Here is a 24,995-nt window from a genome sequence, read left to right on the forward strand (position 1 = left end):
AGAAGCCATGCCATACTTACCACCCAACCTAGCATCCAAGAACCTAACACTCATACTCTACCCACACGAGCCTAGTATAAGTCTAGATCCCTTATCTCACTCACGTGTGCACGCAATAACAACCGCAAGCCACCCTAAGAAACAAGGGTATTTAAAGTATAAGGTATAGATAAAATACTTTATTTAAACCACGATAATTTTTGCTCCCTCTTAGATATGAAACCAAACATTTTACAAAGGTATTTTGGTGGGAAGCAATAAGTGCATCAAAACTTTTTATCGTATAAAATAATATATTTTATAACTTTTTTCAACAATTCTCCACTAGTTTTAAACTATGTAAAAATGCCTAGGAATTAATGAGTGTCTTCTCAACTTAAACCCCCCCCCCCTCACCTAGTAAAAGAAAACATAAATTAACCAAGGTACTAAGCAAAATCGGTTGCATTGCATCAATACTAGTAAGCTTACCTCATTTGAGAAAAGTCGTCAGTACAATTGGAAGCCGTCATTGATACTCCAATTTCTTAGCCTTAACTTATTTCTTACATATTATTCCTTGCAAAAAATTACACAATAGCGTTGCATCGTGTCCCCTTTTCTTTTTCTTTGGATGATCATGGAAAACCACTAAACAAGTTCACTTTATTTGGCAAAGAATGTGAATCCTTGGGTTTCAAACTCAAGACACCTTTGTCAACTTGGTGACAATTATGGGTCGCCCCAATGAGAGAGAGAGAGAGCTTTTACTGCACTAAATTTTTTTGGTGATCTTTATTGCAGTAGAGAGAGAGAGAGAGGGGGTGAGGGTGGGGGGAGTTCCCACGTTGAAACTCTACCGGTAGAATCGGTTCTACAGGTAGAGGCTCATTAATGATGCCAAATGGTGGCAACTATGTCCATTCCAATGGGAGGCCATAGCATTTTTCCTAAAGATAGTACCTATGGGTAAATTACCCAATCATTTTTTTTCCTTTTTACATTATTGATTCAGAAACTTTAATAGATTAACAATTCTAAAAATTGAACAGTTAAAAAAAAAATCAGGTCTCGAAAAGAAAATTTTAATATTCCATACAAGCTAAAATCTAACAAGAAGTACCTTCTTACCAGTTAAGCACTCGGTCAGACTAAGCCACACTTGCAGAGGGCCAAAACATAGGCAATAGCAGCTCCCTGACCAGCTGACTGGAATAATGACGTTCATCCAAGGCTGCATTCACTGGATTATCTTTCTCAGGACCAACAAACATTATTCAGAAAGTATGATGCCAGACAAAATACTGGCTACTACAACTCAAAATATAATCAACACAAAATAAGCATATGAGAAGTCCATTCAAGTCTCAATAATGATGGAAAGTTGTAGAACCACACCAGAAGCTGTTCATTCCTACAAGAACTCAACCAATCAACAGCTTATTATCGTCCAAGAAGGTGTACGTTGGGACCTCAAGGTTGTATGGTGCTGGCCCCTTGCGTATCCTGCCAGAAATGTCATAGTGAGATCCATGGCATGGACAGAACCAACCACCAAAATCTCCTGCATTTGGTAACGGAATGCAGCCAAGGTGAGTACACACTCCAACTACAACAAGCCATTCAGGGTTCTTGATTCTCTCTGCATCCTCCTGTGGATCACGCAGTGAGGCAACATCAACACTGTTTGCAAGCTTGACATCAGCTTCTGTCCGATGCCTAATGAAAACAGGCTTCCCTCTCCACTTCACAGTAACGGTGGTCCCAGGTTCAATGCTTGACAGATCAACCTCAATTGATGCTAAAGCAAGGACATCTTTGCTAGCAGACATGCTCAAGACAAACTTGAGAACCAACAGGCGGATCAATGAGGCATACACAAACCTTCCACCACTCAATACAAAATAGGCAAAGGCTCTCTTGCTGGGATCTCCAGGTGGATATCTCTCGTGATTAGATTCATCATACACAATCTTGGAAGTTGGGTTTTTCACAGCTGCCACTGTAGCAGGAAGGTCAGAGATCTCTAGGTCGTGCCTTGGAACAAGTGCTTCAGAAGCAAACCCTGCATATTCAGCAATAAGCAAGAGCAACTGTACTTCAATATTCAGAAGGAAAAAATTGGTTCATATCATGTTTGTAATCACAAATACATGCCAAATGTAATTGCTATTCAGAATCGCATGCATATAAATACATCATGCTTCTTCAACAAGTGCTCAAATACCTATTCACCATTTAAAAATTTCTCACTTAACTAGCATATAATCCACCGATGGAGATTTCAGCCTAGACCAGGCCAGTAATGATATAAGCCAATCATGGGATTGTGGCTATTGTCGCAATAATTTTGCACTGTCACCACTAGAGCATGATACATAGGAATGTATCTCGAAACCTAGCCAGTATTGGTATTGCTATATATCATGATCTCTAAGTAAACAACTTCTTTTTATTCTATTTTTACCTCATTTGGAGTTCCCGTATTTTTAGCAATTCAAAATTTCAGGCTCAATTTAAAGAAGGTACACATTTAAGGGCTTTATTAAGATAGCATAAAAAAAACAATTCCCCCAATTAGTTGGAGTTGTAAAACCATTTGCTAATAATAATATCAAGATCATAAAATTTTTAACCTGACATCAAGGTACAAGATATTGTTAAGATAACAATTTAGAGCACATCAGTGATCAATATTGCTTAATATTAGTTATTTTATGTGTCAGTAACAATTCATTTACTCATAATTGACAATATTATGCATATATATAGGCTGACTATATATAGGCTATCCAATAGACAATATAGAGGTCAAACTATACACTGCCGATACATAGAGTTGTGACAATGCTTTGGAACTGAAACAGTACCCAAGAGCCCCAGTGACCAGCAATACCAGTGTCAAAACATTTAGCTGCTATTATGTAGAAACCATGTGAGAAGCTTAGATCTCCTCGCTTTTCAGATTTGTTCACATATCTTATGGACTTGGTACAACTTGTTTGCCCTAGCTCAGATCTAAGAAATATGCTGAGTGAGTCTAGCCCTCTCCAGGCCTAAACAGGTTGTTGTTTTAGAACTATATAAATATGTAGGGACTTTGTCCTTCATAAATACGTGGAGTTCACAGCTTCAGGTATCATCTGACAGTGGTATGGTGTGTGTACAGGAACGTGCATGTGCACAACTAAACTGAGCCTGATGGAACTAGTCCTTCCTATCGATAGCATTATGCTTTCATGTGCAAACCATGCACTAGCACAACTGTACCTCAACTTACGAATAGGTGCATGATATTAAGTACAAAGACATTTATTTTTCTGGTCTACAGGTTATACAGATCATTAAGTATACAGAACTCATGATTTAATAACAAATAAGCAGATTGTGGGTTTTAATGAAAAGTAAAACAGCTAGAAACAATGATACTAACAGGAAAAAAAATAAAGATATCAGAAGACAGTAGAAAAGAGACACAACAAGATTGACAACAAAAATACAGAGAATGTGCATATCTAAAGGACTAAACATTATAATATTGTTATTTCCAAACATATTAACATATATTTTAAGTATTATATGTCCAAAGTAATCCAAAAGTTTGTGACATAAAGGAAGAAGAGATACATTTCAATTCCTAAAAAAATTAAAAATGTGGTATAAAATGGATGAGAATACTGGCACATTTCTTTTCCCCCTTCAGCTGAGCTGAGTGATAACCCTTGCTTGGATTTGAATCCAAGACCACCTTATCTATGACTATGCAACCTTGCCAATCTACGCAATTACATTTGACCCAAGATAGGTAAATGCATTTGTGGGTGGTCCCACTCCTATACTCTTGTTCAACGTATCAGTACATAGATTTGGTCCCAGGAAGTGAAAACTGGCTCTTTAAAGATCCACGTTAGATCAACCAACCCAGAAACTATAATGGGAAGGGCGTAGCGGTTAAATATTCAAAAAATAAAATGCAAGTTCATACTTCATAGGGACCCCAATTGATGAGAAGGCCTCCTATGCATCAGGATAAACCTCACCATCTTCATGGATCTTGCACACCCTTCTGCTGCTATATATTAAGAATTGGAGAAGAGGCCAATGTGGCCAAATTTCTGATTGGCTTCACAAAACCTAACTTAGGTTTGTTACACTTCCCAAACCTCAACAATGCATAAAAAAAGAAAAGGCCCTAAATAGGGCTGCACAACGAGCTGAGCTAGCTCAAGCTCGGCTCGGGCTCGACTCGTTTAAACCCGACTCGAACTCATCCGAGTAAGTAAACGAGCCGAGCTTGATCAGGCATTCAAGCTTGATTAAGCTCAATTAGCCAGATTAAGCTCGTCTAATTGTGTCATATGGCGATTAATTTTAGGATATGTATTATTTTTGTTGACTTTTAATCACAAAACCTGCTTTTAGCTAAGTGGGTAACGTGTATGCCGTGTATGCGGGAGGTATTGAGTTCAAATCCCACCCTCTATGCAATTGATTTTCTTTTAAATGTAAGTTAATGTGGCTCAAGTCGAGCCAGGCTCGAGCTTGAACTTGAGCCGAGCTTTTTGAGCCTGAGCTCGGCTCGAGTTCAAGCTCGTGCACACCCCTAGCCCTAAACATCTCACTTTACTCATAAGCCATAGAATGTAGGACTCCAAACTTTAAATGCCCATAGAGGTTCCAAACAATGTAGCTTAAAGCCTTGTAAGCTGGCACCTGAAGACCGAAAGAAGTGTTTCAAAAATGAAAAGCAATGGAATGCCATAAACCTAAAGACACGGATACTATAAGGCAATGTATACAGACGGTCTTCATTCCCAATCACCTTACACGTGCAACTCATATCAGAAACTGAAAATGTACTCTTATTTTCCTGACATTATAACATTCAACAACGAACAACTCTAGCGAATTCCCCAAGAGTCAGACATGACAAGAATGTGACTCGACAATAAAAACATGTACCTTTGAATTGAATTGTCTGATCTTTCCTAATAACGGAAGTATTGCAGGCTTTTTTTGACAGGTCTTGGATTTGTTGGTAGTACAAAAATTGCTTCACATAAGCCTCCCTAAAACTTGAAAATCTTCTCAAGTAGTGGAAGGGCATAAAAAGGATACCTGATTGCCCTAGAGTGAGACAAAGTTTTCTTTTATTTTTTATTTTTTGGGGGGAGGGACACATAATCATTTATGTGTGTTCTTATCAGCAATTTGAAGACAAATTTCCATTTTATTCCCTCGGCGGTAACTCTAAAAGCTGATTTTATGAGTTGCTTATCTTCTCAACAGTAAAATCTTGTAATCCAAATGCATTAGCACCTACCTGCACTTAAAATTCTCAAATAGAAACTGTTTCTCTCTAGTTCTAAAATTATGTTGCAGCTAAGATTTCTCACTGCTTAAATAAAGATTTCTTAAGGAAATTAAATAAAGATTACAACTACTTTTGTAGTTAAAACCCATTTAACAAACTGATTAAAGTACTCCATTTTGTGTTCCTTCTCTTTTCCAAAAAAGGTCCTTTTTTCAAGTGTTGGCACCTACTTTTCAATCTAGAGGCTAGAAATCTATTCTACCGAAGTAAATGCTTGGAACTCAGAAAAAGTTAATTTACTTAAACAACCTTAAAAAGTAAATATGCTAGATTTAATTTTTAAGAAAAGACTGCTAGTCCCTTTTTCATCCTTTACCTTTGGTGATTTAAGCAAAATTTGAGTAATATTAGGCATTTCCCAGTCAAGGAGAATGGAATAAAAGCAAACTTAAAACATATTTATACAATTTCAAATTTATTACATAACACACTAGACTAAACTATGGATGGTTTTGGATTAGGTACATGCAGTTATTTTACCCTCAGCAAGTTCAACAACAATAGCCTGTTACGTTTTTACATCTCTCTCTCTCTCTCTCTCTCTCTCTCTCTCTCTCTCTCTCTCTACGTGCACTCACACACACAGTTTTCAAATAGAATATAAAAAGTTCTTTTGATAGTTTTTGATAGGCAGACTTGGTAATAGGCCCCTGGGATAAAACCCAAAACCCGCCAGCTATGATAGTGTAACTTCACCATCCAACTAGCTCCTTTGTGCCCAAAATATAAACATAAAAGAGAAAGTGACATACATAAAATTGAAAAGGAAAGAACAAAAACTTCATATTATAAAACTTAAAAAAAAAAAACATCTGCCTGATGCCTATTCCCACCCCCCACCACCACCTCATTTTGGCCTAAGATACACCACTCTATTCTATTATCTAATTGTGCATTGCTGTCACGGGCCTATTTCCTTCAATAGGCCAGCGTGGCGCGACGGTCCTTCCTTTCAGCCGCAAGCCTACTTATCGCTCACTTGCCGATACCAGGCTTGTAATAAGAGTGCAAGAGAGCAAGAGAGAATGGAAGGAGAAGAATTGCAATCACAAGAAGCAATCACAACGAGGGTGAACAAAAGCAAGCTCAATACATTTGATTCATTCACAATTTAGCTCGTAGGCCTCTTACAGTTCAAGTATACGGGCTGCCCCTTCGGGGTATTAATTAACCTGAACTGGGCAACTTACATCAGACTCAACGAAAGCAAAACAAACTCAATACGCAACTTTACAATGTAACTCACAAGGGAACATGCTCCCACCTTCAAATCATGCGCCGTCCTCAGCCCCATCTGCTTCATGGTAAGCCCTTACTTCAGCCGGGTAGCAGCTGTTCATCCAGAAAGCTGGCTCCCACGTAGGTTACATTGTTTCCTCCCACTGCACTAGGTATTTATTCGCTTCGCCTAAGTAGTTGACCTTGTGGCGAAGGATCAGACAGAGGTGCTTCTTGGCCTGTTGTGTTGCCGGGGCCTTCTGCATGATGAGAGCGCGTTGTGGCATGCTACGTTCCGGATCTCCGTCATCTGTATGGAACTGTTTGAGGTTGCACACGTGAAACACCAGGTGCACCTTGAAATCTGGAGGCAACTCCAGCTTGTAGGCCAGTTTGCCCACCTTTTTTGTGAAGGTGAATGATCCTTCATACTTTCCGATCAGTCTACGGTGCCGCCCACGGAAGATGCCTGTGCGACCAGGATAAAGCTTCACCAACACTTGGTCCCCAACTTGGAATCCGTTGGGCCGACAATGCTTGTCCGCCCACTTCTTCATTATCTTTGTCGCCTTGTGTAGGAATGTCTTCCCCAACTCATTCTGCTTGTGTCAGTCTCGAACAAACTGATAGGCGAAGCATGGCCTTCCCTTTTCTTGCGCGACAAGAGTGTGCGGGGTCAGCGGCTGCTGCCCCGTGGCTATTTCAAACGGGTTGTGGCCTGAAGACTCGTTGTTATGTAGATTGTAACGGAATTGCGTCACGTCAAGGAGCTTAACCCAATTTTTTTGATTGGCACTAACAAAGTGTTTAAGGTACTACTCAAGTATCCCGTTGATGCGCTTTGTTTGCCCATCGGTCTGCGGATGGAAGCTTATTGAAAACAGTAAATCAGAGCCAAGTAGCCGAAATACTTCATGCCAAAACTTACCTGTGAAGCGAGCATCGCGATCACTCACAATGCTCTTTGGTATACCCCAGTGCTTCACCACATGCTTTACAAACAACTCTGCAGGGCACTCCTTAGATGCGGGGATGAAGGTTGCATAATTTGAGAAACGATCAACCACCACAAGGATGGAGCTGGTGCCATTTACCTTCGACAGACTAACAATGAAGTCGATGGAGATGCTTTCTCAAGGACGTTTTGGAATCGGTAGAGGCTCAAGGAGACCGGCTGTCTTCTGGTTGGTTTCCTTGTCTTGCTGGCAGACGAGGCACGTTCGCACATACCCCTCCACGTCGTCTCTCATCTGCATCCAATAGTAGCCGTGCTCAAAGAGTGCTAAAGTCTGCTCCTGACCAGGATGGCCGACCCATAATGTATCATGGCACTCCTTAAGCAATTATCGGCAGAGGCTTCCCCACCATGGCACGAAGATGCGTCCCCCTTTTGTCACGAGGAGGTCGTCTTGTAGCCAAAATCGTCGAGTCTTCCCTGCCTGTGCTAGAAAAATAAGGTGTTGCGCCATCGAATCCCACTGCATACCTTCGTGGATGTGGCTCAGCAAAACGCCCTCCAAATGCACTTCCAAAGGCTCTGCACGCGCAGCAGCCAGTACAGCCTTGCGGCCAGTGTTGTGAAAAACATTGAAGTGTAGCGAGGCGCTCCACCAAAATCTGAGGCGAGGCATAAGCCTCGAGGCGTAAAGCGTAAAGCCTCAAAAAATTTTTAAAAACTTAAAAACTTAAAAAAAACTATAAAAAATATCTAAAATTACAAATAAATAAAAAATGCTTTATTGATGAAGCAACAACCAACAAGAAATAAAAATTCTCAAATAAATACTAAAAAATATGAGATTAACATGTAAAAGTAACATTAATGCAACAATTCTATTTTCTACTATGTGACCTGCAATACACAGATTTGAAACTCAATCTAATTTTGTTTTCTACTAAGTGACATGCAAAATACAAGCAATGGTCTTTGAGTAAAGAGGCATAAATACCATGCCTTGAAGATGAGTAACATTAAAGCCACAATTAAAATTATAAGAAAATAAGGTGTCAAGCATACTTAGCAAGATAAGAAAACAACAAAAATAATTTAGAAACAACATATAGTAAAAATCAACGACCAATGTTGTTCTTTACCAGTTTTAAGAATAAACATTATGACCAACAGCAAAGCCAAACTAGCAGCTCAGACATTCACAAATAATCATTATGTTATACCGAGTTTTTAACATAATCAGTAGCGGCCAATACAAACATGCACACATACACACACATTGACACACATACACATACATATAAATGTATATACAATGCATGTTGTACAACATAAATTCTATCTATTTCATGTTGTATACCAGCGCTAAAGGAGAGTAGAACCCAATCGAACTGCAGACTGCTATTTCACATAGAAAAATAACAGAAAATAAAAATATATACAAATTTCTTTCATATCTAAATGACAGAAAATAACAGAAAAGAAATTTTGTAAATGAAGAGGGGAAGAAGCATTACCTAAATGAAGAAGCTTGCGTGGTCGAGAGAGAGGCTGTGTGAGAGACGAGAGAGAGAGAGACTTTGCAAGAAAAATACGAGACATAGAGAGAGAGACTGCATGAAAACAGATACAGGGTTGGGGGCCCTTTTTTTAAACCCTAATTTTTGGTCAAATGAGGGCTTTGGCACCTCATTTGACCAAAGTTTCAAGGCATGTGCGCCTCACCTTGAGGGGCGCCTCGCCTCGAGGCGTGCGCCTCAAGGCGTATGAGGCGCACGCCTCAGGGCTTTTGTGAGGCGAGGCACGCTTTTTGCGCCTTGAGGCGCGTTTTTAATAACAATGCATGCGGCTCAAGGCGTCTGCAACTACGTTGGTCTTCCCAACCTTGTACTCTAAGGCAAAGTCGAACTCAACCAAAAACATTGCCACCAAGCTTGCTTAGGCGTCAGCTTTTTCTGTGTCTGAAAATAGCTCGTGGCAACATTGTCCGTCTTGACGACGAACTGAACACCCAAAAGGTAGCGCCGCCAGGTCCTGAGGCAATACACGATGGTTGTCATCTCACATTCATACATCGTGTAACGCCTCACTGCATCATTTAGCTTACGACTCTTATATGTGATCGAACCTGCATAATAACTCCACCGACGGCAAAGTCTGAGGCGTCTGTGTGGACCTCAAAGGGTCTCGAGTGATCAGACAGTCACAACACTGACTCCCTCACTAAGGCTTTCTTTAAGCTGTTGAAGGCATCATGGCATGCTCATGTCCAGAGTCATACACGATTCTTCTTTAACAAGTCAGTGAGGGGCGCAACAATGAGAGAATAACCTTTAATGAATCACCAATAGTAATTCGCTAAACCAAGTAATTACTGCAACTCTTGTACTTTACTTGGCGGAACCAATTCCTGGATGACTCTTATCTTTTGCCCATCCATGCGCAGCACACGACGCCCCACAACGTGGCCGAGAAAGTTGATCTCCTCCTAACTGAAGAGACACTTCTATCTTTTAACACAGAGGTCATTTACCTTTAGCACCTGAAACACTGTTCGCAAGTACCCGACATGTTCCTCCATGTTACGGCTATAGATCACGATGTCATCCAAGTAGACTACCACGAACTTGTTTAAGTAAGAGTAGAAAATCTGATTCATTAGGGTCGTGAACGTAGCTGGAGCATTCGTCAACCCGAATGATATTACTAAGAATTCGTAAGCACCATAACGGGTGACGCAAGTTGTCTTTGGCCCATCGCCATATGCAATCCTCACCTGCCAATAACCCGATCTCAAGTCTAGCTTTGAAAAGAGTCGAACATTGCCCAACTGATGATCGAAAAAAGTTCGCTATTAGTGACAACGGGTACTTGTTCTTTACTGTGACCTTGTTTAGCGCACGGTAGTCCACACACAACCGCTTGGAGCCGTCATGTTTCATCTGAAATAGGACCGGTGCGCCAAATGGGGCTTTTGATGGACGAACAATGCCTGCATCCAACATCTCGTCCAGCTGCCTGCGCAGCTCTTTCAGCTCAGCTGGCCCCATGCGGTATGAAACCATTGTGGGAGGCTTCGCTCCCATGGTCAACTCAATCTTATGATCGACCTCGCGTCTTGGTGGTAGACGCTTCAGCAATTCTGGAGGCATCACCCCACGAAACTCCGTCAACACTGGGGCTAGGGTCGGTGGCACTACTGCTTGCACCTTCCCTTCTTCTGCGCGCACGGCAACTAAGAATGTCTGCTCCCTACGCTTGACACTCTTCTTCAATTGCATTGTCGATAATACTGAAGTCTTGCATTTCTAAGGCACTGAACTATGTCTGACAGGTTTGTCCCTATAATCGTCAACGAGTTAAACTTTGGCAGCAGCATCGCATTCTAACTGCGCAGAAACTCCATACCCAAAATCATCTTAAAATCGTCTAAGGGCACCACAGAGAAGTTGGCATTGCCGGCCCAACTCCTAATTTGGATAGCCACGTCTCTTGCTTCACCAAGGATGGGTTTGGCCTCAGAGTTTACCGTTTTGATGGTCCTCTGCTTTGGCTCGGGCTTCAAGCCCAACCGCTCTGCATCTTCCCGCGAGACAAAATTGTGTGGGGCCCCGGAGTCTACCATTGTTGAAGTAGACTTTTCATTCGTAATAATTTTCAGGTACATGAGTTCCTTACGGACCTGCATGTTTTCAGTTGTGCAACTTCTAGCTACGTTAATTGATCGCATGACCCCATCCTTGGTTGCATGGTCTCAGTATCACTGCATTCTGCCTGCGCCGCATTAGCTTGCTCATCGTCCTTTACAAGTCGTTTCGGACACTGCTTGGTGATATGCCTATCGCCATAGAACCAGCAAGTAACAACTACTCCCTTGTTGTTGTTGTTAAACTTCTTGAAGTTTTGTTTCTTATCAAATTGGTGGGATATCGACGCCTCACATTTGTTGTTGTGTCGCTCATCCTTCTTACCTCTGTGGTCAGGCTTCTTCCCTACCTTGGTTGATGGGGTGAAGGGCTTGCGCTGAGTGTCAGCTAAGTGCTCGGCCATCACGTATGCATCTTCCAAAATATTGAGGTTGCTCATTTCCACTTCGGACTGTACCCATAGCTGAAGTCCCACAATGAACCAGTTGAGCTTGTCCTCATCTGGCATGTTAGGCACCTCAAGCATAAGAACGTTCTGACATATTGTTGCAACGAACCAGTATGTTTAAAATCTAACACCATCCTGTAAGCTTGTCTTTGTGCATTCCTCGGCATAAAGTAGTTGCACAGCTCCATTTTGAAGTCGTTAAAAGTGTCTATCACATATTGACCCCTCTCCATGTCACTGTCATTCTGCCTCCACCAAGCGATAGCATCTCCATCCAGTAGAACTGTTGCAGCCTTAATCCTGAGATCTTCAAGCGTCACGTTCTAAATATCCAAGTAGTCTTCTACTAGGAACAAGAAGTTCTCAATGGCCTTGTTATAGCGAGAACCATTGAACTTTGCTGGTCTTGGCACATCAATCCTTGATAGTCTCTCACCATTTTCCCCATTTAGGGTCATTGTCCACTGCAATGTGTGGTTTTTCAACTGAAGCTCCCCTACTTCAGTCTGCAAGTTGGCCATTGTTGTCGTCAACGAAGTGACTTGTTCCATCAGTAAGATTAACTGCTCTTGCAGGCTCACCACCACATCATTCAGTCCACCGAATGATTCAACTGCACGTGAAATTGGTTCTTCGTGCGAAGTCACATCTTCCACCAACTTGTTGACAGTTGCAGCCATCTGCTCTTGGCCTCGAGGTGAACCCATCTCCTCAGCTTTGGCAACTGTCTTGCCTTTGGTGTTACGCAAGTTTTGATAGGGTGCCACGATGTTTTGCTCACAAATCATAATCTGTTGTCGCACCTGTCGACACTGACTCCAAAGTCCCTTCCCCAGCACGAGAACGGGCTCTGGTACCACTTGTCACCGGCCTATTTCCTTCAATAGGCCAACGTGGCGCGACGGTCCTTCCTTACCATCGCAAGCCTACTTATCGCTCGTTTGCCGATAGCGGAAGCTTGTAATCAGAGAGCAAGAGAGAATGGAGGGAGAAGAATTGCAATCACAACGAGGGTGAACAAAAGAAAGCTCAACGCATTTGATTCATTCACAATTTAGTCGTAGGCCTCTTACAGTTCAAGTATACTGGTTGCCCCTTCGGGGTATTGATTAACCTGAATTGGGCAACTTACATCAAACTCAACGAAAGCAATAAGTCACAAGAGAACAATTGCATTACACAAATAAAGTTAAATACAAGAAAATGTTCATTTATACAAAAGCAAAAACAAATGGATAAAAAAGTAAAAGCAAACTAAGATTACTGGAAGGATGGGGAGAATGGTTGAAAACAATAAGCATCACAGTGAAGGGCTCAGACAGTTGCAAATATGTGCTCATGGGACTGTAATAAGATATGCGGAAATACAAAGAGTGCTATAAGCACTTGCAATGGACAAACAAAAGAGACAATAGCCAAGTCCACAAAGGGACAACACATACACAAGCCTTGAGAGGCAAAATTATAGAAGTCTCTTTATTGAAAAAGAGAGAGAGCTCTCAAGCATGAAGGAAATACATAATCTCAACCCAAATAATGATGGTATATGGTAGATTAGTTGGTTTTTAGATTTTTAGAATTCTTCAACGCATACATAATCTCAACCTGGGTAAACTTACATAAACTCAACACCGAAAAATGCTCCAAACCAACCTCTCAAAAATTATTGGAAGCACCATACAAGAGTAGGAAGCATGCTTTTAGGGAACTGCACTTTGGAATTGAAAATTCCTCGCTTCAAAAGCATCAGGGAAAGCAATGGAATTTTAAATCTAAAGAAATAGGATTTGCAATTCCCTCATAGAAATCTTGATTCGATGAAATGCAAATCAAGATTATAATCATCAATATGATTATGCTATTTTATTATTTCTAACTCGTTAGAACTAGAATTCTGATTAATCCATTCATAGCATGGACTATATATCTTTTATAGCATGTTGCTTGCCACATGAAGATTTAGCATTTGTTTTAAGTTGACTTATGACATGTAAACTTTAATAATACATGTTGAATATGAGCACTTCAATGTCTCATCTTCACACATCCAGATCTAGCCTACGTTGCTAACCAGGTATCATAATTTATGCATGTGGTGGGTCCTGAGCTTTTGGCGGCCACTTTTTTGTTGTGATGACAGGCCTGACGGTGACGTGAACTGACGGGTGGCGTAGGTTCGGTCATTCTTGTGCAAATACAGCTCCATGCAGTGCTGCACACCTGATTGTGCATGCGGTGATGTGCGGCTCCCAACTGCTGCTCCCGTGTTGTGTGTTGTGCACACAGTTCAGCCGTTGCACACTCTGATTGACTGCAGCAGTGTAGGGGGTGGCACCTGCAAAGGTGCTGCCGCGGGTGGCCGGAACAAAAGCTGTGCACAGTCCATAACCAAGGGCGCTACCGGCGCTGGGCCCATCTGTGGGGCTCCACCGTGCAGCCAAGGGCTCACTGGGAGGGCAACCCGTAGGTTGCCAGCAGAAGTACTGAGATCATCGACGGCAGGTCAGACGGTCGGCAGGGCCTACCACACGCAGAAAGGGGCACACAGGGGCCTGTGCGCGTGCTGCAGGTGGTGCGGTAGCACACGGACCACCAGGTGATCCTCCCTCGTGCGCAAGTGGCTCCAATGCACGAACCAGACGGGGTTTGTAAAATGCACGCCAGCGACGGATCAATGGAAAAAAGCTGCTACAGTGCATCAGGCCATTGGGCATAGGACGGTGCTTGTTGTCACGGGCTTTTTCTAAAGACCGTGCCGCACCTAGGATGCGGGCTAGGCAAGCCTTCAAGAGCATCTACACGCTGGGGCAATCTCGGGGCACGATGAGCAGGCACCATTGAGCGGAAGCGACTATTGCAGGCCACCACATAGGAGCGAAGAGCCCAATCAGTGCTCACATCACTTGGGAAGCCCAACGAGGCAAGAGTCTCATGGGCGAGCAACCACCTGGAAGTGACGGCCACACCCGATGCCACAAAGGCGAGCGGTGTGGCAGGCAATCACCAACGAGGCACAAGCAACCTGCAAGCAACACGACAAGCAAACACAAGGCAATGTGGCACCAACAAGCAACGCAATAGAAGGGGATGAAAGCACACTGTCCAAGAAACAACTTTTATTCATAAGTTAGCCAAACGACACTTGCTGAGTGTGGCACATTGGCTCATTGTGGAGCAATGTGAGGATGGGACGGTCTTGAAGAGTGGGCCTTCGAGAGGCGCTCTATGTACCAACGAGTTCTCCTCTACAGGTAGTTTAGGCGCTAGCCCCTGATGGATAGGAGGAAACTGAAAAACACTTGAGGAACCATAAATTTCTAAGGGAAGTTCCCCTTGACCATGGGTGGGAGCTTGGCACGGGGCTCCTGACACCACATCTCTTCCTATGCTAATTACAAGGCCAAAAGGGGCCTTGAGCCACGGAGGGCTTTCAGACAGGCTAAAACAAGGCTAAAAGGAAAAACAAAAGACCTAGCTATGCGACTATGCCATGGCACGCATGTGCCATAATTGTGCATTTTGTATGCAACATTCTCCCCTGCCGAAATCATCATTGTCCTCGATGACTACCGTAGTCAATCAAGGTACTCATCGATCTTTGATTGAAATTGGGAGAGTTTCTTTGTATCATCCCAAGTTGCTTCTGCTTCGAGAAGGTCTTTCCACTTGACAAGAAATCCTTTGTAGTCATCGCGTGAATTCTTGCGATGGTTGAAGATATATTCGACTTCCTGATCATCAGTAGTTCGAAGTGGCACTGGGAGGCGCGTTGATTGGCTTCTACTGGGATCTCCACCGTCAGGATGATAAGGCTTGAGCTGACTGACATGAAAGACCAGATGAAAGTTGAAGTGCGAAGGGAGATCTAACCTGTAGGCGAGGTTGCCTACCTTCACAATAGGAAAGGGGCCTTCATATTTACGAACAAGGCCCTTGTGTAGTTTTCGAAAGGTGCGGATTTGATCTGCACTGAGCTCGCCATTACTTGGTCACCAACGTCAAAAGTCAATGGTCGACGTTTCGGATCCGCTCAATTCTTCATGCGCATGGCTGCCTTCTACAGGAATTCTTGTGCAAGTTTTGTTCTCTCCTGCCAGTCACGGACAAACTGATGGGCAAGAGAGGTCTTGCCTAAATAACGGACAACTACACTGTGAGGTGTCAAGGGTTGCTGGCAGGTAGTGAGCTTAAAGACGCTATGTCTTGTTGACTCGCTTCTCTGCAAGTTATAGCTGAATTAAGGGATATCTAACAGTTTCACCCAATCTCTTTGGTTGGCACTGACAAAGTGCCTTAGGTAATCTTCAAGCAGAGCATTTATTATTTCAGTCTTCCCATCTATTTGGGGGTGGAATGCAATTGGGAAATGGAGTTTTGAACCCAATAGTTTGAACACCTCAATCCAGAACTTGCCAGCGAAGCGTGGATCACGATCACTGACGATATCTTCAGACCGATATTTGACTACATTCTTGACAAAGAGCTAAGCAAGGTGGCGTATAATGCACGTAGGTGGAGCAAGGACGAAGATAGCATATTTTGAGAACCTGTCCACCACTACGAAGAACAGAGGCTAAAGAAGACCCTCAGGTTTCTGATTGTTGGCCTTGTCTTGTTGGCAAATGAGACAAGTCCTTACGTACTCCTTAACGTCGTTTCACATGTGGAGCCAATGATATGTTGGCCGTTGTGTCTGGCCCACTTAGTATCATGGCACTCCTTAATGAGGATCTTCTGTTGTGAGCTCCAGTTGGGGACGAAGATTCGCCCCTTCATCAAGATCAATCCGTTTTCGAACGTGTACTTTGTGGTTTTGCCGACCTTGATCAATTCATGTAGCTGAGGGACCATGGGGTTGTGCCACATACCCTGACGGATTCGGTCTAGGAGGCTATTGTTCAATTGGACAAGAGAGGGCTCTCCTTCACTTAGGGCCGCTAGCTCGGCCCTTCTGCTGAGTGCATTAGCAACATGATTGGTACTCCCCGACTTGTAGGGCAAGGTCATTTCAAATTCAGCAAGGAACTCTTGTCGTCACGCCTGCATGAGACTCGGCTTCTTCTGAGTCGGGAAGTAACTTGTGGTCACATTGTCGGTGTAGACCACGAAGGGGGAGCCCAGTAAATAGTGATGTCATATCTTGAGGAAATGGACTAAGGCTCTTCACTTTTCATTTAATTCTCTCTCATTTCTGGTTTGATTTTTGTTTCACTTCCAACATGATTCCTATGTCGATTCTCACTTCTCACTTGTGTTTCATGCATTGCTTATTGATTTTAATTCCTAAACTAGCAACTTTGCTTCAAACACAGAGATCAACAAAGTAATTGGAGCAAATTTAATTTGCAATACTCTTTCACATGGGTAATATTGGATTAAAACAAGCAAACAAATGAATGGTTGGATGGATGAAAGTTTAGCTTCCTACCTGTAATCCTGTAAATGATCCTAAAATCATGGATTCATTTAAAGAATGCAAACTTGGTACCATTTATATTATAATCAGTAGAAGTTCTCTTAACATGACTAGGCTCATCAGATCAAATGATTAACGAGTAAGTCCTAACTCTATGTGAAGTTCTTCTCTCCTTGTATTCAGAAACCGTGAAGTCCGCCCAACTGTCTCACTTGATATGGAAAGAGGATGATAAGACGGAACCTTTACGTGAAATTCTTGAACAGTTATTCTTTAACAACATGGCGTTTAAGGGAAAATTGACTATTTCCCAACAATATGTGAAGGTCTTCACGGATTTTATTACTATTTTTTTTAACCCAACACCACCTGAAAAACAAAAACAAAAAACCAATAAAAATCACGATATCCCCCTAAAAAGATAACCATTTTCTTTTCCGAGAATTAAAAAAAGAAGGATCCACCCAAAATCTGCCATCTTCTAGATACTCCAACCGCTTAATCATAAAAAAATGAGCAACCTTTAAACCCAATGATTGAGCAGTCATTGACAAAATTTTCTATCAACCATACCTCATCTTAAAAGAACAGATCGATAAATGAAAGAAGCAGAAACCCTGATTTTGTAACCCAGTCGCCATAAAATCAGCATCACGGTCGCCCCCCACACAGAAACGAACAGAACGAAGACACATAAACAAAAAAGAAACAGGAACTCAAAGGATTAGGGCAAGAAGAATCGGAACAAAAATAAGCGCAGATCACACATGAAGAAGAAGAAGAAACCATAGACTCAGGTTAAGGCAGCTTTTTTTTCCTTCTTTTCTTTTTTTTCCTTTTACCTCTGTCCGCAGACCGGTGGATCCAATTAGGATTAGCTCCAAGGGAAGAGGAACGACGGGTGATCGAAGTGGACGGATTGTCCTCGGCCGCCTGCAAGTTCCTGGAGAAGAAGGCAGACGTCGACGGCGAAGATGCCCTCGAGAACGAGGCGAGTCTCCTTCCTGTGATTCGCAACATCTCTCTCTCCTCTAAAGGCGGATCCCCAAACGAGATGACGAACAAGAAGCAAGTTGGGTTTTAGACAGATAGGCGGATCCCCAAACGAGATGACGAGCAAGAAGCATGTTGGGTTTTATTTCCCTTCACCCATTGAACGGGACTCGGACTTCATTCCGGAACTAATTACTAGTCCAACAGTCAGGTCTGATTGGATCCAGATAGAATAGTCACCCACATATGGGTACCGAGGAAGCGGATTCGATTGGACCCTTTTTATTCTTTCGCTTTCTCTGTTTTTTTTTTTATGATAAACAAGCTGGGGTTAAGACAAAAAACACAGCTATACTTACACTAATTACAACTGAAGGTGAAGGCTTATCTTTTCCAAACTCGATCAGTACCTAAGGAGGGAGCCCCTCCTATCCAGGTTATTGTCATATTGGACATGACGTTATATTCAATCTCCCACCACACATCACAGTTAGGAACCTTGGGATATGTGAGTGGGACACTAATGTGCGATAGTGATTGAATATAATGCACAGATTAAACACATGGAGCAACCCCCATAAGATGGGATTTTGTATGCATTAATCTATCTCCACCTTCCAATGCAGCTCGCTTGATCTTAACAACATCTAATCTACACGATTCAATAGTGTCTTGGCTCACCATGTCCACTCTCAGCTTACCAACGGGGGGCTCTGCTTGTTTGGTAGGAGCTATTTGTGCACGTCACCTTGTGTTGGGACGTTGCAAGTTCAAACCCAATGGTACCTTGTATAACAAGGTGGGGTTTGCCTAACCCCAACTTACCTATAAAAAAAAAATTGTCCACTCGGCGTTTTGGTGTTTTTTTTCTACCTACATAAGCAGCCAGTTGATCCCTGCCAACTCCCACTGGAAGCGGACGGACTTCACCGCAATGATCGCCATGGAAGTGGACGGACAACCAGAGGACCTTTGGAAACTCAATGGTGGCTGGCCTCTTCCGCAACAGGGAGACGCCAACCAACCCCTGCCAACTGCCCTATCTCCCCTGCCTATTACTCCCCCACCTACCACAGTATCATGGACGCAGGTGGTAGGTGGAGAGAAAATGGAAACCTCAAGCCCAGTACAGTCTTTCAAAGGCACCACCGGAAGCAGTCAGCCACAGATTCTCATTCCGGAAAGGCGTTATGCCCAACTACTTGAACCGCTCAAGTGGACCGTCATCGCCGGTTTTCCGGGAGGGATAGAGGACAGGCGATGTTATCGCCTCAGTTTCGAATCATTGTTATCGCTCTAGCCCCCAATGTGTGGCCTTTCCTTCTCCACTCTCAAGGACGGTCTGTTTCTGATCTCTGTCAATTGTGAAAATCATTTCAAGATCGTAACCCGACGAGGCGCTTGGCGGGTGGCGAGAAGACCCTCGTCACAAACTGATGGAAGCCTGGCTCCCCGATTCGTCTGGAGGTCTCTTCCACCACCCCCCATATGGGTTTGTCTCCCTCAGCTCTGGTCGGAGGATGTGTTTGTGAGTATCGCGGACTCTTTAGGTGGCTTTTTCGTCGGGGTGGACACCTATACCAACTTCAACTAACTGTTAAAATCACTCTTGGCCACCCAAAAGAACACTACCATCATGAAGCTTATAGGCATAGCTAGCTGGATGGAGTCCAACCACAAAAGAGGGATGTATGAGGGTCTGATAGTCAAATTTGGGAGCAACAAAGACTCTAGGACCAAGAAGTCTAAACTCAAAAGCCAGGTCAGTATTGTCAACCATGAAAAGAGCAAGGGGCAGACTAAGACATCCCAGAACCAAAACTAACAAAAGCCTCAGAAACAGTATAAACTGTAGGAAGAGCAGAAGCCAAAGTTTCAAAGTTCTAATTAGAATCCTAACTGCATCAGATAATGCAAGTTCACCTGATTTCATCAATCCCTCACTGAAGTCATGGAGTCACTATTAAACACTCAAATGATTAAGTTGTCAGAGATTCCTAATTCTTCGATAGCCAAGGGGAGAGACTCCACTAAGTTTTGTAAGTTTCACCAGGCCACATGACATGATATTGAGAGATGTATCATCCTAAGGCACCTCATCCAGGATCTCAAACTTATCGAAAGTGATGAGAAAGCCACAGGAGACAAGGACATGGGTATCTACACTACTCTGTTCCTTGATCATGCACAAAATAACAGACTTGAAGAAGTAGGAGCCATTAATCCAGGAAAGCATTCACTTTAGTTTGTTCGACACAGACGGTCACATGTTATGGTGTTACCTCAGGTCTTTGTCAGTGAAGAAGAGAAAAAATATTAGTTAGTTTCAAGATGGACCATCGTGCCAGTCATCAAGGTGGAACACATCGCTCAAGAAGAACAAAAAAGTCAGAAGGAAGTCAATGTCGTGTGTCTGGATCATAGTGACAAAAGTTAAAAACATCAAAATCTCAGGAGTCAAAAACTAGAGAGATTTTAAAAAATTTCATAAATCTAGCATTTTTTTTGGGCAAAATTTCTATAATAAAAATAAATTAAAAATATATAAAGAAATAAATTTTATAAGAAAATATAAATAAAACACATTTAAAATTTGAATTATTGCGATAAATATCTACTAAAATGGTAAATGTCATGATATTTGTTATATTTTGAAAATCTTGCAAGAAATTGCAGTTTAAAACTTTCAGGCAATTTCTCATGATATTATCACAAGAATTTTTATAAATCTCTTGATATTTGTTACAGAGGTAAGGATTAGTCAATAGGAAATATTTATGAACCTACCCATGAGAGTAGTATCCAGAAAAAGGTGTCACAGGTACTACCATCTCTCACAATTTCCTCGGATTGGACAAAAGGAGTCAATCAACTCACCCAATCTGGACATTTATACCAACCAAAGCACCTCAAAAAGAAAGCTCCACTCCTCCCCCATCAGATAGGATCCCGTCCACGATAATTTTCTGAAGGCTAAATCCAAATTGCTCCAACGGGGAAAAACCTCAAAAGAAAGGTCAATATGACATCAAAAATCATTTGTCCAAGGCCATTGCACAGATCATCATACTGGAGCTCATTAGAGTGTCCTTAGAGCACCAAAAGGCAGCCGAGGACATCCAAAACAATGTCAAAGTTCCTCCGGTAATACAGCCATAAAGTCTAGCAACCTTGGTGTCCCAAGTCTTTACCAAGGTACCCATCTCTTTCTCTAAAAATGACTCTCTAAAGCTTGTATTCCCACACACCAAGGGCGCTATACATCTGGTTGATGAAGGAAAGGGTCTAAACATGTCCATACTTGATCACCCGGAAGCTCAACATGACCCGTTCAGAGTTCGGAGACCATTACATCCAAATCAATGGATACGATGGGAATGTGACATCAACTCTGAGAACAATAATGCTTGATGTGAAAATCAGACCAATCTCCCATAAAACATTGTTCCATGTGGTGGATATACCATCTTCTTATAACTTGTTCTTGGAGCGACCATAGATCTATGATCTCAAGGCGGTTCCCTCGACTTATCACAAATACGTAAAGATACTCTGAAAAGATCAGGTCATTATAATTTTTTTTTATGATCAACTGTCTGATTGGCTCAATCCATAATCTCTCGGTCCGCCTGAGCGCAAGCGCTTACCAAGTTCAGTAAAAAAAAACCCGAGCAAGAATCCTCTATAACTCACCCAATACTTATCCAATTTTCAATTTTTTTTATTCTAAACTGAAATAGACACTCCAAAGAATTATGAATCTCCTCCATCTGACTACTAATAAGCTCATAGTGACCAAAACAGTAGAGACTACCAAAGCAGAAATCTTCAAAATTTTGAATGTCAATTTCTTAGAACTCATCGTCAACAAGAAGTTGGTTCACGTGAGTTCAACAAGAATTGAACTCAAGATTGATCCACACTCAATCTGACACTTCAATCAACATCATAATATACTTCTTACACGTTATTTTAACATAAATGGGACCCAAAAAGAAAATCTATGAAGTTCTCTAAAGAAATGCCCCTCACTTAGAACCCCAACTTGGGAAATCCATGCACCACGTGAGTGCAAGCTTGGATGTCCTCTCAATCACACCCATAACTTCTAAAGTTACTGAATTTTGATAAAAATCACTTCAATTGACTGAAAAACTACTAAGCTTCAAATCCAAACTGAATCTATGCAAGAATTTGCCAAGATTCTCGGAATTCAACATGTAGAAAGATCTACACGTGGAATTAAAAACGAACCACTTCAAGAATCAAGTTCTTCCTCCAAGAATGAGTTTCTCTTCATAGTTGTTCCTTCACGAGAATTAGGGTATGCACTATCTTCTTTACGCTAATTTGCCTCTTGGGTGATCTAATCTCCAAATGCTTCATGGAGGGGAGCTTCTTCTCTTTCAGACTTTTTCGGAATCTTGATGATGAAAATGGTATGAGTGGATCTTGATCCTCTGATACCAAAAATGATGCCAGTTAATGGTATTCAAGATGGGAAATGAAGGTTTAATGGTGAAAATGAGGCAAGGAAGGAGATAAGAGAGGAATCGGCTACGAGGAGAATCGGCTAGAGGGAAGGTAATGTAAGAGAGAGAAGGGAGCAAGGAGTTCGAGAGAGGTTAGGTTGTTGGGAAGGGAATCTATCTACTACGAGTGGTTGGGAGCCTAATCTCAACTAGAAGATCTAGACAAGATGCACTTCTCACAATGAAACTCAATTGTATTAAGATTGTAAGAATGAATCCAAGTGTGAGAAAGCGCTTCTATTTATACCTCCAACAAGGGTCTCAAAAGACAAAAGTACCTTTCCTAACTACCCAACAACTCATACATATACTGCCCTTGAAGGTTTAGAACAATTCTCAAGTTGCCCCATGAACCCGCCTAAGCATGGTAGCCGACTCTTAGCCTTAGCCTGACCAAGGCCTGGTTGACATCATACACCAAGTATGGCCATCTGCACGTAAGAGAGAGAGAGAGAGAGACGAACTATAACCATCAACATTACGATACGAAAACAGGTTCAGCCAACATTGAACCTACCGGGTAACCAAACACGGGCCCAAGACATGCCAAGGAGCCCCAAAAAAGGAAAAAAAGAAAAGTAAAGATGCAAGGAGAAAAGGAAGAAAGAAACAAAAAACAAATACAGTTAGGCGACGAGCATCACCCTGGATCATGAATGGTCCCTGGAGGCAGATAGTGTTGCATATCAGAGATGTTGATGCGGAGAATGGCGTATACGTCCGCCAAAATAAGGTTCACCATTTTGTTGAACATTGCCGGAATATGCCGAAAAATAGTGTTGTTGCGAGTCATCCATACAACCCACCATGACAAGAGAAGCCAAGTTCGCCAAATAATACGCCATTTGTTGCAATGACGAACTGGTTGAGGACCCCACAACAAATCGTTGGCGAACGATTCCTGGCGCACGCTGACCCCAGGCTTATTCCAAGTCACCTTAAAGATGTTTTGAAAAACAAAGCACTCCCAAAAAAGGTGAAAGGCAGATTCTTCAGCCGCCTCACACAACACGCATTTACTCGGCAAATAAAATCCGATGGATTTGAGGAAGTTGTCAGTCTGCACCCGATCGTGTAAGATTAGCCAAGCCAGAAAACATGATCTCGGAGTGGGACCCTTGCCCCAGATCAGGTTCGTCGGGAACCGTTCCACCCCCGACGGAAGGAGAGCGAGGTAGCCTTCTTTTGAGCGGAAAGATCCGTTCAGAGCAAGGTTACGACCAAAGAACTGAGACTGCGAGTCAACATTGCCATTATGAGACAGAACTGCAGACCATGCTTGGATCCATGATCGCTGAAGCTTTGACATAGTTCGCTGACGCACGCTTGTGGCCCCCACCAATGATTCCACACCACCGTATTTAGCTAGAAGCACGCTTGCACACGGAGACTCAGGTTGGTGTGCAAGCCAGCTCTGCTTCACGACAAGAATCATACTCCTCAGCCGGGGATCCTTGATTCCCAAACCCCCCCTATTTGGGGGTAGTCGAAGAGTGTCCCACCCTATTAGGTGGCGCTTGTTTTTTGGACCTCGCCCAGACCATAGGAAGTGTGTCACTATCTGAGTTATCTTCTTACTAACCCCCATAGGCATCAGAAACATAGACATAAAAAATTCTGGCATAGCAGAAATAACGTGCTTGATGAGAGTTTGTCTACCCGCGATAGAAAGGTAGGACGCTTGTCAGCCCGATATTTTTTTCTGAACCCTTAGGATAGTGGTGCTCCAGGCTGCCGTTGATACACGACTGATTTGAAGCGGCAGACCCAGATAAGAAAAAGAGTTATCCTAAACCGAGCATCCGAATATCCGCTGGCCCATGTCCAACATTGATGGAGGGGCGTTGACCATGGATAGACAACACTTCTTGTAGTTCAAGGATAGACTTGACATCGATTGGAAAAAAAGAAGGACAAGCTTGAATCTTAACATTTGTTGGATGGAGGCCCTTCCGAAGATAATTATGTCATCAGCGTAGGTCAGGATCTGACTACGACACTCTTGAATACCGAGAGATTCAATTAGATCACCCTCCACTGCCCTCTTAACCAAAACCACCTGGCCTTCAGAGATGACGTTAAAAAGTAACGAAGATAGAGGATATCCTTGTCGAAGACCACGACCAAGTTTGAACTGATTTCCCTTGACCTCATTGATCTGAAACTGTGATTGGGCATTGGTTACCAACTCATGCACCCAGCTAGAGAAACACCTACCGAAGCCCAAGTTTGCCAACATGTTGAAGAGGAACGGCCAATGAATCGAGTCGTAGGCTTTATGAAAGTCAAGCTTCAGAGTGAAAAAGGCCCCCCCCGCTGATCTTGAGAGAGTACAACACTTATGTGGCCAAAATGAAGGAATGTTGAAGTCTTCTGTTAGGAATGAAGGCGAACTGTGCCTCCGAAAAAATCCTAGAAGCAATTGACCGCATCCTA

General features: G+C 42.6%; 1 protein-coding gene across 1 annotated transcript; it reads right to left on the bottom strand.

Moving 5' to 3' along the window:
* Positions 1 to 1,025: 1,025 nt before the first annotated feature.
* LOC149842462 (cytochrome b-c1 complex subunit Rieske-4, mitochondrial-like) lies at positions 1,026 to 18,154 on the bottom strand. The gene is made up of 2 exons (XM_089999195.1): positions 17,877 to 18,154; positions 1,026 to 2,044 (listed from the first exon to the last, which is right to left on the bottom strand). The coding sequence occupies exons 1-2, from the start codon at positions 18,052 to 18,054 to the stop codon at positions 1,404 to 1,406; spliced, it is 819 nt and encodes a 272-aa protein (XP_089855321.1). The 5' UTR covers positions 18,055 to 18,154; the 3' UTR covers positions 1,026 to 1,403.
* Between the last annotated feature and the right edge of the window lie 6,841 nt (positions 18,155 to 24,995).

The sequence above is a fragment of the Nuphar pumila genome, chromosome 3 (assembly GCF_984573655.1).
Source record: "Nuphar pumila chromosome 3, dmNupPumi1.hap1.1, whole genome shotgun sequence".
Lineage (NCBI taxonomy): Eukaryota > Viridiplantae > Streptophyta > Magnoliopsida > Nymphaeales > Nymphaeaceae > Nuphar > Nuphar pumila.